At 45.1% G+C, this 11,393-nt stretch overlaps 1 protein-coding gene across 2 annotated transcripts; it reads right to left on the reverse strand.

The window, feature by feature from the left end:
- Window positions 1–40: 40 nt before the first annotated feature.
- Window positions 41–9,801, reverse strand: LOC115201401 (pseudokinase FAM20A). 2 transcript variants are annotated; one of them, XM_029764996.1, is made up of 12 exons: window positions 9,729–9,801; window positions 8,136–8,615; window positions 6,183–6,361; window positions 5,968–6,018; window positions 3,957–4,035; window positions 3,742–3,834; window positions 2,455–2,570; window positions 2,101–2,281; window positions 1,790–1,899; window positions 1,506–1,587; window positions 1,357–1,416; window positions 41–1,154 (listed from the first exon to the last, which is right to left on the reverse strand). In XM_029764996.1, the coding sequence occupies exons 2-12, from the start codon at window positions 8,528–8,530 to the stop codon at window positions 875–877; spliced, it is 1,626 nt and encodes a 541-aa protein (XP_029620856.1). In that variant the 5' UTR covers window positions 8,531–8,615; window positions 9,729–9,801; the 3' UTR covers window positions 41–874. The 2 variants fall into 2 exon arrangements, with proteins under 2 accessions (XP_029620856.1, XP_029620855.1); XM_029764995.1 differs by having other exon boundaries at window positions 8,136–9,798.
- Between the last annotated feature and the right edge of the window lie 1,592 nt (window positions 9,802–11,393).

The following is an 11,393-nucleotide window of genomic DNA, read 5'->3' on the forward strand; positions in this document are numbered from 1 at the left end:
ACGGGTATTAGACATCTACATGCTATCTGGAAAAACCATGGGCCGTTTATATGAAGGTTTAATAGGTAACACTTTCCTGTAGGAAGAAACACCTCATACACACACTTTCTTTTTCATCCATGCACTTTCTCTCGGTTTCTCTTTTAACTTTCACTATGTATGTCTAATGTGAATCCAGATCAATCAAACAGTTACACAACAGAAAGCAGTGGAAATGTAATGCGTATTGAAGTGTCATCATTTCTTCGTATTAGAATTTTGTTCAATGAATCACCCAAAATCATAACCTTTATTTACAAATTTATATTTGATTAAATATCTGTTGGCACAAGGTTACTTCACAGAACCGATGTGCAATCATCCTTACATAGAATTCAAATAACAGTCACATGACTGTTGAGTACCGAAGAAAGGTGTGAAATCGTGAAAAGGCAGAAATCATCTTAAATTATCCAGTGCTTCTTCCACAGTCACTAGGCTCCTTTGATGCACTGATACTGTAGGTCCATTTCAATGCACTGCAAGGCAGAGGGGATCTCCAGAGAGGGTGGAAGGTGACCTCAGGTGACCTCATAGCCCAAGGCCATGTGTGACATTTTGACAGTGCAGGAAAGCAGTGCTGCTGTCTATTGTCAAAGCAGACCGTATCATTCCAAAGGTTTGACTTCAAAGACTAGTTCGGAATGCATTACACTGTGAGAGGGACCAGACCTTGTGGTTCCTGCTTTTACAGGACGAGGTCACCTGACATCATGGTCCTCAGGCTGTCCTTGGTCTAAAGTTACCTCCCCTTGTAGGACTTGGGGATACGTCCAAAATGTCACCCTATTCCCCTATTATAGTGCACTTCTTTTGAATTCCTTGTTAACCTTAGTTACCTCTCCTTGTTGGGCGCAGACACTGGTTTGACAGACTCAGGCATGGCGGAGGTATCAACAAAGTCTGTGGTGATCACCTGAGCCTCTCCCAGCCTGCGGACACACCTGTGGACTGTCTTCAGAACACGCTGCAGCCGGCGGTCCAGGGCCTGCAGGTGGGGCTCAGTAAGGACCGGCTGCAGTGCGTCTCCTCCCAGGGACTCCCTCATCACGTCACTGAGCCTGTAGCGGTCCTGGGAGAGGAGCTGCAGCCGCAGTAACGTGGAACGCTTTATACTGAGAGGTGAGGAGGGGTGGGAGAGGGGGTAGAGGGAGGGGAGGGATGGAAGTGAAGAGGGGGAGAGAGAATGAGGGAGAGATAGGCAGAGAGTGAGACTTGACCCGAGAATTGCCATGCCAAGTTAAATATGAATACAGGTTCAATATTGGTGTTAGTTCATCTGTGTTAGTGACTACAGTGTATGCTCTCCATATTTACATGCAGCACTGTGACAGTGGAGCCAGTATGGACATCTCATCTTGAGAATGCTTCCCAAACCTGAAACACAGGAAGTGATGTCATCATAAGAGAACTAGAAATATTCCATTGTGCAATGATTGAAGTTATAAAGCAACTCTAGTACCCACCCTCTGGCGTTGTCAAAGTGAAGAAGAAAACCTTCATCTCCAAACTTGGTGAAGATCTCATAATGGTGCCTGTCCATGTTACCTGAGGGAGAGTGCCAAGAACAAATATTCACTCACATAGGGCTACAGACAAAAGTAGTGCACTGTAATTGGGAATAGGGAGTCATTTGTGACAAAGCCTGTTTATTCAATGTATAGACAAAGGTAGTGCACTACATAGGGAATAGGGTGTCATATGGAACAGGGACAGGGATCCATCAGGGGTGATGGGTGGTCGTACATACCAATAAGGAAGTCAAAGATGGCCATGTCTATGATGTTGAGCAGTCGATTCCCTGAGTTGTAGGGATACAGCTGCTTTATGGTGTCACAGTACAAGGGGTTCACCTCCCACCTGGTAGAGACAGACACACGCAGATTGTAACAAGATAGTATAACAACATATTCATTGTACCAAGATGTTCAGTCTGCCATATTACCTTATCAAAAAAACAGTAAAATGGATAACTTTCAAAATGGAAATGAGAGGCTCCAAAATGGCATATGGGAAGAGACGACAGTAGGTCTCAGTGTTAAGTAAGGGTTGTACGCATACTCCTCCCTGCCAGTGAAGGTGTATGATCGTATCCACGGGTTGGGGATGGAGATACGAGGGGCGATGCTGAGACCGGGGAGGTAGGCTGACATGGAGCCCTCCAGCAGGTCAGGGCTCCCACACACTGCATACTCCGTCTTACACACGTACAGACACTTAGCAAAGAAACACGTGTTGTTCGCTGTTTGAAAGAGAATATACATAGACATACTGTAGATTAGTTTAAACCAGCAGTATTCATCCTCGCCTTTTAATCACAGACTAATTCATTAAGATCTAGGTAGCAGGTGTGTAGACTCTCAAGCCAAATGATCTTATTGTGGAACTATATTGCTCCAGTAGGGTAATGCCTACCTGGTGAGGTAAAGAACACACTCCTAAGGTCCTCATTGTGAGTGGTCAGGAGAATCTCCCCTGTCAAATTCACCAGTCTGCCCACCACTGGCGGTACCCTCCGGAAGTCCAGGATTCTAGAAGAGAGAAAGATAAGAGTTCCATTCTGATGAACGCAAACTCATACATCTTCTGCTACTCAGAGTTGTAGAAATAAGAGTTCCATTCTGAACAGAACAAACAATAGAAAGTCAGATGAACTCATAGCTCCTGCAATCTCTCACCTCAGTTGACATAGGCAAAGTCACAGGAATTTAATTCAACTTTACAGATTTCTATCCATAATAACGCCTATGTAATTGCCTCCGTTCCCCGCTGTGTAGTCCTAGCAGTTGTTGATGTGTGGCAACAGCCCCCAGGGCCATATTTACAGTCTGACAGAATTGTGTGTCTCAATAACAGTCATCAGTGTGTGTATCTGAGACTAAATACTGTAGATGTTATTGAGGTGCTGCATATCTCACCTGCTGATTGGGCCTTATAATGATAAAGCCTCTGTCACAACACAGAGACAGAGACACAACACATTGGGAACACACAGACAGACTAGACATACAGTATCTAGCCTTAGACAGTACGGTAGTGTAGAGTCACAGTGTTCAATTCATGAATGATAACTGAGCATTTACTCTCTCTTTTCTTCTCTTCTTGTCCACTTTGTGAAATTCGAAATTGACTAAATGGCATATTGTGAGGTAAAAATGTATGGAACGTAGAAACTTGATAACGTCTTTGAGCTTTATTAGCCTACACCCATGTACACCCATCCATAATGTTGTTGTGCGTCAAGGTATATCAACCACGTTGACTTGCTGTCTTGTGTGGTTTTGGGTTGATAAGTTGTGACTCAAATGACTGTATGTGACTGATGACTCACTTCAGTTAATGTGCAGGAACCTGGAGGCATGGAGGTTAGAGAGACTTTACAGTAGACAACAGTAATTACACCTAAGTCTGTGGAAATAAAATGCTTGGCTTGGGAAGGAGACGTGTTGAAATAGTGGAGAGGCCTTAATCTCCCCAAGGACACTCTTTCACAATCAAAGGTATACAGAGGTACACATTTTAGGATCTGTTTGTTGGGAGGCAACTTGGGAAATACAGTATGCTTGAAAATCATTCAATTTGAAGGGTTCTTATATGCTTTCTCAGAAAATAGATTGAATCCGCGAGAGAGTTCCAGGTAAGATAAGGTTGAATAAAAAAAAACTAAATAAATATGAGGAGAGTACAGATTGCCAAGGTTACCTGTCCAGGTGAAAGGCAGCAATCTCAGCATTGTGTCTCTGGAAGTCAACGAAGTAGAACAAATCATCAGGAGTCTCCTGGTCTCTCTGCTGTCTGAGAGAAGGAGATGAGAGGAGAGAGTTGCTAACGAGGGGTTCATATAACTACAGCACTGTTCAAAATATCACTACAAACCAGAGCACTCCCCCTGATTGATTCCCCCAAAAAACAATCACCTCATGGGTTTGAACATGGCCTTGCCAAAGTTCTGCATCTTCAGGGCCAGCTTGAGGTGGTATCCACTGGGCTTCACCACTGATACCGGGAAAGAGAGAGAAAGAGATCGAGAGAGAACATGAAAGATAAAGAGAGAGACAGTGACGGATCAGAAATTAAATTAACTAAATGAGGCCTTTTCTCTAACCAACCACTCAGCCAACCACCTGCCCTCAGCTTCTGTGTCTCTCTCGGCAGCTCTTCGTCTCGTACAGAGAGAAAGCTTGGCAAAGCTAAGCTCGCTAGAAATCCTATCCAAAAAACACATAGTTGGCCGGAAATCTGACCCAAGTTTATTTTGCAGCTCGAATCCTTGGGGTTTCTATTTGATTCTGTTGGATATTATTTTCTCTGCTCTAGATCTGTTTCAGCCTGGACCTGTTCCCAATGATAAGACCATGACAGAGGCTGTAATGGTTCCACAGATGGAGAACTACACTCAGTAGGGTTTCTCTAGTATGTCAGGGTATTTAGCATAGCGTGGCAGAAAGCAAGGCTAACCAGTAACCATAAAGATACACACTTCTCCTCTTGATTCCAGCTGATTCAGCTCAGTCTTCTGAAGTTGTGGCTTATTAATAGTTTACAATCTCTCTCCGCTGTGTTTAACTGGAGGGAAATCAAACAGACACAAACAAGCTTTGAAGTGCAAAGGGAACATTGTTGCTATTTCAACTGTTCCAGAAGTGGTTGAAAAAGCCATAAATATTTTATTTTTTTAAAGCGGGACAGAGGAATAGAGGGATTTTGGGTTCTTGGAAGTGTGTTTGTGTTGTTGCTGAGGTTGGAGCCACCTGTTTTTAGGGAGTGTGGTTGGAAGCTCTACAAATCTTGGAATGCAGCCGGCTGCAGGTCCCTGTTAGATGAGATTGCTGTGTGTGTCTGTCTGTCTGTCTCTCTGTGAGTGTGTGAGTGTGTATCCATGGTCTGAGTTGTTTGTTGCTTGAAGGTATAGCAAAGCTGTGGAGATTGCCGGTGTGTGGGCTGTTGTAGCATCTCCCCACTCTCCTGCTTCATGAGATAAAGCTTTTTAAAGAACACTCTTCCTTTGAACTAAATGAGTCTGTCTCTGCTCTCTGTCTCCAGGGATGTGACTTATGAAGATCTGGAGAGTGTGAGAAATTAAAATGATGCTAATTTATGGGGCTTGGAACCAGATGAAAACAAAAGTATTGTCGGTGGTGCGACTGGGTGTTCGGCTCTGATAGCACGGCTGAGCACCAAAGGAAATAACAGAGGGAGCAAAACTACAAAAGAACCAGTCATGAAGATGACCGTGTCAACTGATTCTCTTTTTTCTCTCCCTGTCCTCATGGGAAACTTGTTAAGCAAATGGAATGCATCTAAGAACTGTGGTAGCAGGTTTACAAGATGATGTTATATTTATGCACCAAATGGTTGTTTTATTTAATAGAGTCAGGTTCTTAGGACTCTCTCTCCTTTCTGAGTTAACTGAGAGAAGTCTTTATGGAGCTTGGGCTGGCAACTGATTAAGGGATGGCTTGGTGATTAAAACCTACAGCTGGCCTTCCATAGATCAGATGTGGTGGGTGTCACTGAGATAGAGTTAGCCTGGAGGAACAGAACAAATGCCTCAGTAGTCCTAATTATCCTGGCATCTGGGAGACAATACCAGAAGCAGATGACCACAGGATGAACCCAAAGTGGCTTATGGTGCCCCCAATCTATATGGGGGGAGTTGAACCAGCTATGACTGAGCAATCTTGGTATCAGGTATATAAGAAACAGCATGTTCTGTAAAGGGTAGGCTCTCAACCCAACAGTCAAGAGTGTTGAGTCGACGGTTTAATTATTGCCATAATTAATCGATATTGAATAAAGATGATTGTTTGAAGAAATGACCAAGTCTCTATCACTTGAATAGAATATTCCACCACAGAACACAAAACACATAAATCATAGAGGAACAAAACAGAGCAGATACGTAGACAAGACAGCACTGGACCTTACCCCGGGTACAGTCACACGCTCCTTTGAGGGCCTTTTCGTCTTGAGTGTAATCTGCATAAAGACATTTCTGCAATGAATACCTATAACAATCATATAAATGATTAAAGCTTTGGGTCCTATAGCACCTGCATGCACTGTTGACAGTGACTATAATGCAACACTCAAATGAATACCGCTTATATGAATGGTTATAACACTCATACAACAGGTCCAACCTGCGCTGATGACGGCGGTGGACTGCATGTCCTTCAGCAGGCGGGTGATTGTGGGGTCCTCGCGGGCATACAGAGCGTAGCGATTAATACCCAGGTGGAACTTCAGCCAGCTGGCCTCAGGGTCAAAGGTCGCTTGGTGTTCTAGCAACGTTGCTGCCTCGCTGTACAGCTTCATATGCCTGGGAGGGAGAGAGAGAGGGTTGTTACAGTGGTGTTAAGGTTATGCAAAGCCTTGTCCTTGCTGTACAACGTCATAATGTATGCCTGAGGGGGTGAGAGAAGAGTTAGAGTATGCAAAACAGTGGAGTTATCCTTGAAAGCCTGTGATACACACTGTGAAACTCATACAGTATCAAATCAAATCAAACTTTATTGAAAGCGCCTTTAAAAATACACTTGCAACATCCATGGTGAGGACAACAGCTCCTTCACCGGACCAACAATCATCCAAACCTTTAGGGTATTTCCACAGAGGAGAATAGAGTCAGCGGTAATCAGTCAAAGACAAATGCAGATTATTCTCGGAGGAAAACATTTGTAGTGGCAGCATTCCAGACAAACTAAAGCCTAGTAAACAGTCGCCACCTCTCTCTTGGACTCTCTGACTCCCTCTCGAAGCTTCCGAGCTGTTCGCCCTCACTTAGAAATCCCCCTTCCTTCCTCTCCTGACACTTCTGTATGTATCCCCACAGGAACATACACTTAAAGTAAGGGCAGGAATCACCCCGGATCCAAAGCAAACATTCAAACCATTAAGGAGGTTTGGGAAGCATGTGCATTGGTGCACCGTTCTGCCAGTTCTGACCACGGTGGGTGGGAGGGTTGGTTGCTTCTCTGCGTTCAAACATCATCAGTTGCTGTGGTCAGATGACAGGAGGGGTCGTCACAGGAAGGCTGACCACAGACCACAACCGGAGACCACAAACCCAGAAACTAGAAACTAGGAACCAAGCAGCTGGCTGCAACACCACATCGCCTTCCTCTTTCAGTGGTCTTGATTCAAACTATTGTTGTATGCCACCCACACACACACACACACCATAAATCGTAGTGGTTGACTTGTAAGCCAGTAAACTATAACTGCTCTATTTCAGCCTCCAAATAAAACAGTCAAAACTTTCCCCAGAAGTCCCTATGAAAACCATCCATCCTCTTGTTAAGTCCATTTCTCTTCTGTTAACAGGCTGCTGCAAGATTTTTGCAAGACTCTAAGCCCTGGGGTATCTATTGTTATGTGCCATTTAAAAGTAAGCCAGGGGGGTAGAAACCTCCTCTCTTCATATTTCTTCTGGTTTTCCACCAATGAAGCACAAACAGGATCTCTCTGAGGGGAATGCACTGAGCTGTGATGGACAGTGTTAGACAGGAGTCAAGACAGCTACAGTCTGTTCAGCTCTCACAGGTTTAAAGGATTTCATCAGGTTTAAGGGTCTTGTTTACCTAGCACAGGGAGATCCAGACATAGCCTCTCAAATGATGTTGGAGTACTGCTTCCAGACCACCATTAAATGCTGTTTGCAACATCGACTTTAAAGACATTTTACGGGGTTAGTCTTTATGGAAAAATTGCTTGCCTAAGATAAAACGTTTTGAGTCGACGTGCTTATGCTTGAGTGTCTGTGCGTGCGTGTGTGAGAGAGAATAAGAGAAAGAGGGAGAAAGAGAACGGTGTGTTTATGCATGTGTCAGGGATCCACAGCCGTAATTTCAGGGATACCCCTCCACCATATCGAAGCCACAGTGGGGAAACAGTACGGGGGGAAAAAAATATGAAATGTATGCATTCACTACTGTAAGTCGCTCTGGATAAGAGCGTCTGCTAAATGACTAAAATGTAAAATGTAAATGAAACACACGTGTCTCATAACATTTCTAGTCCCACCAAAACTAAATCACAACCACAACAAAACATTGAGAAATGTCTAAACTCAGGGCTGTGTGTACTGTACTCACCTCTCCCAGCGCGAGACCTTCCTCCTGTAATACCCCATTACCTCTTCAGACTGTAACAGCCTCTCTTCTAGCACCAGCTCCGGTGTCTGGATGTTATACAGGGGGTGAGCAAACAGCCTCCCCAGCTTCGAGCCCCAATCTGTAGGGTTGTCCGTAGCTCTGACCTCCATCCCCTGGAGGTCCATGGAGGTGGTGTTGGAGGGCCAGGGGGTGGTGAGGCCGCTGTACCCACCAAGGGTGAAGTTAGTCCCCCTGGAGGAGGGACAAATGCAGCCTCCATCAACTGGTCCTGGTTGTCTGTGGCGGAGCTTGGGGAGCAGGACGAAGTAGAGGTCAGCAGTGAAGATGGCTGTGAGGGTCACAGACAGGAGCAGACGGTCTCTCCTCAGCATCATAGCGGGAGGATGTGAGGAGACAGAGAGGGAGATGGAGGGGAGAGACAGAAGCGAGACCAGAAAGACTGGAGGAGAGAGATAGTGGCTAGGGAGAGACACGGGAGAGAACAAGAAGATGGAGAGAGTAACCAAAGAAGTCTTAAAAGACAGAAGAGAGAGACCAAGATAATAAACTAGACAGTGAGACTAAAGAACGAGACCATGTAAGGAGCGAGACCAGAGAGAACAGAGAAAGAGAGTAGGTGCTGCTCCACAGTAGACAAGCCGTCACACCGCCAGCCACAGGTTACAGGTGAGAGGTCAGAGGCTAGATCTGGGTCTCTGTCTGTGTGTAATCCTCCTGGATGAAGGTGGTCAAAGCCCAAAGCATGTGCTGGACACAGTCAATGTTCCAGGTTCCAGGTGCTTGGTTCCGTTCTGGCTCAGATCAGATGAGGAACAGTGTGTTACTCCAAGTGACAGATTGTTTTGTGACGAGAGTGTGTGCCCATCTCTTGTCACAGCAGAATGTAGAGTGCAGTCCAGCTTCTGTCCTCCTGGTCTTGCTCTGACGGTGTGTGTGTGTGTTTGTTACACGGCTGTTGGTGGGAGATTTCAGGTCCAAGTCCAGTGTGTGTTTCCTGGTCGCCTCTCGTCCTCCTGAACGCATTCCTCTGGACCTAGCGAACAGTGTTCTCTGAGAAAAGTGAAAGTCTGTGTGTGTTTGTCTGTGTGTTTGTCTGTGTGTTTGTCTGTGTGTTTGCTTGTACATGTGTCTGAACAGATTTACAAGTCTTTGTGCATGTGTCTGAGTTGCTCTCTTTAGGTGTATGTGTGGTGTGTGTGTGTGTGTGTGTGTGTATATGTGGTGTGTGTGTGTGGCGTGTGTGTGTGTGTATATGTGGTGTGTGTGTGTGTGTGTGTGTGTGTGTGTGTGTGTATATGTGGTGTGTGTGTGTGGCGTGTGTGTGCGTTGGTGGGTGTGTTAAGTCAACCGTCTCAGTGTGATTGCCTTGTCTCTGGTCATCTGTCTCTTGCTCTCCTCTCTTCCGTTGGGTGAGTCGGGTGTGAACACAACACTCTCAACACCCTCTCTCCTCTTTTCTTCTCCATTCTCTCTCCTCTTCACCTCTCTCTCGTCTCTCTCCACTCCTCCCCCTTTGCACCTCTTTTATTCTATTATTCTCCACCCATCTCCTGTAATCTCAACTCCTCTCACCTGTTCCTCAGTCAGATCCACTCCCCCTCTTCCTCTCCCCTCTGCTCCTCTCGGTCTTCCTCTCCTTTACTCCTCTGTTCTAGACTGCTCCCTCCCTCCCGCCCTCTTCCTCTCCTCTACACTGCTCCCGCCCTCTTCCTCTCCTCTACACTGCTCCCGCCCTCTTCCTCTCCTCTACACTGCTGCCGCACTCTTCCTCTCCTCTACACACCTCCCTCCTTTCGTCTCTGCTTCACTATGTTCAGCTCCTAGGCACTGTTCCAACAGCACTTTCCCCCCCGTCCCACTTCCCATGAAAACACACACACACACACGGACACACTCCTCCCTTACTCTGTCATACTTGCAAGAGGGAGAGAGGGAGACAGAGAGAGAGCGAGAGCATGGTGAAGAGAGCTAGAATACGTCTACCCACACAGAGTAAGACAGCGTTGACAGACACTCACACTCATACACTCTTTTTTATGCTTCTGCTGTTTCAGTGGGAGAAAAGGTTATTCAATGGCACGACTAAAAGTCACAGTAGACTACATTTGTTATTCTCATTCCCTGAGCAGCAAGAAACTCAGAGGGTATTTCCCAGACTCCATCTGTGTGTTGTTGTTATTTTAGAAACATCTGTCGTGTGTTTGGGTGTGTGTGTGTGGAACTCATTCTCTGGGGGGGTTTCACTCTCTCGCTGAGAAGGAGAAAATGGACCCAGACTCTCCTTGATTGATGTTGGAAATTAGCGAAAGGCCTCTGTAACCTGACCTTTTAGCGGTTAAAGTGCTTCTGTGTGAAGACACTAAAATGAGTGAAGTGAGCACTCCCTGGAAGTGCTAGGAATACCACAACTATGAAAATATGAGCAGCTATTGTTGTTCTAACAAACCTAAATGTTTGATGTAAAAATAAGCATTTTATTTAGACAGGCGACGACCACGCTTTTTCACAACATACTGAGTTTTCCATTTAATGAAACTGTTGTTTGCATGTGACTCCTTAAAAGGCTATTGTCACAGTCCCCTTAAAATAAACCTTGGTAGCCTGACACTGATAGAGAGAAATCATTTTTTAAATTATAATATGGGTTCAATTCATAATACCTCCACATTATCATCTGATAATTCCGAAAGCAACATATAATGTCTGTGTTAGTATGAACCGTGAGTTGTTTACTTGCTTTGAGCTAACCCTGTCTGTTTCTGTTTTATCCCCGACACAAACACTGCTCTGCTCCTACTAGAAACGTTGTTTCACTCTCTCTCCAGAAAACCAAGTGTAAAATAGCATAACTCTGGCTTTGGGGAAATACACAAGGAGGACACACGAAGGCAATAAGTAAGTAGGGGGGAAATAGAATAAGAAAACAACCCAACAAAACTACCCAGGTTGTACGTCATTGTTTTTACTTCTATAATTAAAATGTGCAGTGATGAGGATGGGATGGATAATATTGTAAAAAATGTAATTGTGCTGATAAAGGTTTAGTCTCTTTTCTTCTTACACAGTGAAGCCTGCCCACTGGGCACACACTAGTTGAACCAACGTGGAATAGACATTGAATTGACGTCTGTGCCCAGCGGGTGGTGTATTTTATGTACACCTGTCATCACAACTCACCCTGATTCCTATTATTTGGTCTTTGCGATGATGTCATGAGAACCAGAACATGTTGTGGGA

Source organism: Salmo trutta, chromosome 10 (assembly GCF_901001165.1).
Source record: "Salmo trutta chromosome 10, fSalTru1.1, whole genome shotgun sequence".
Lineage (NCBI taxonomy): Eukaryota > Metazoa > Chordata > Actinopteri > Salmoniformes > Salmonidae > Salmo > Salmo trutta.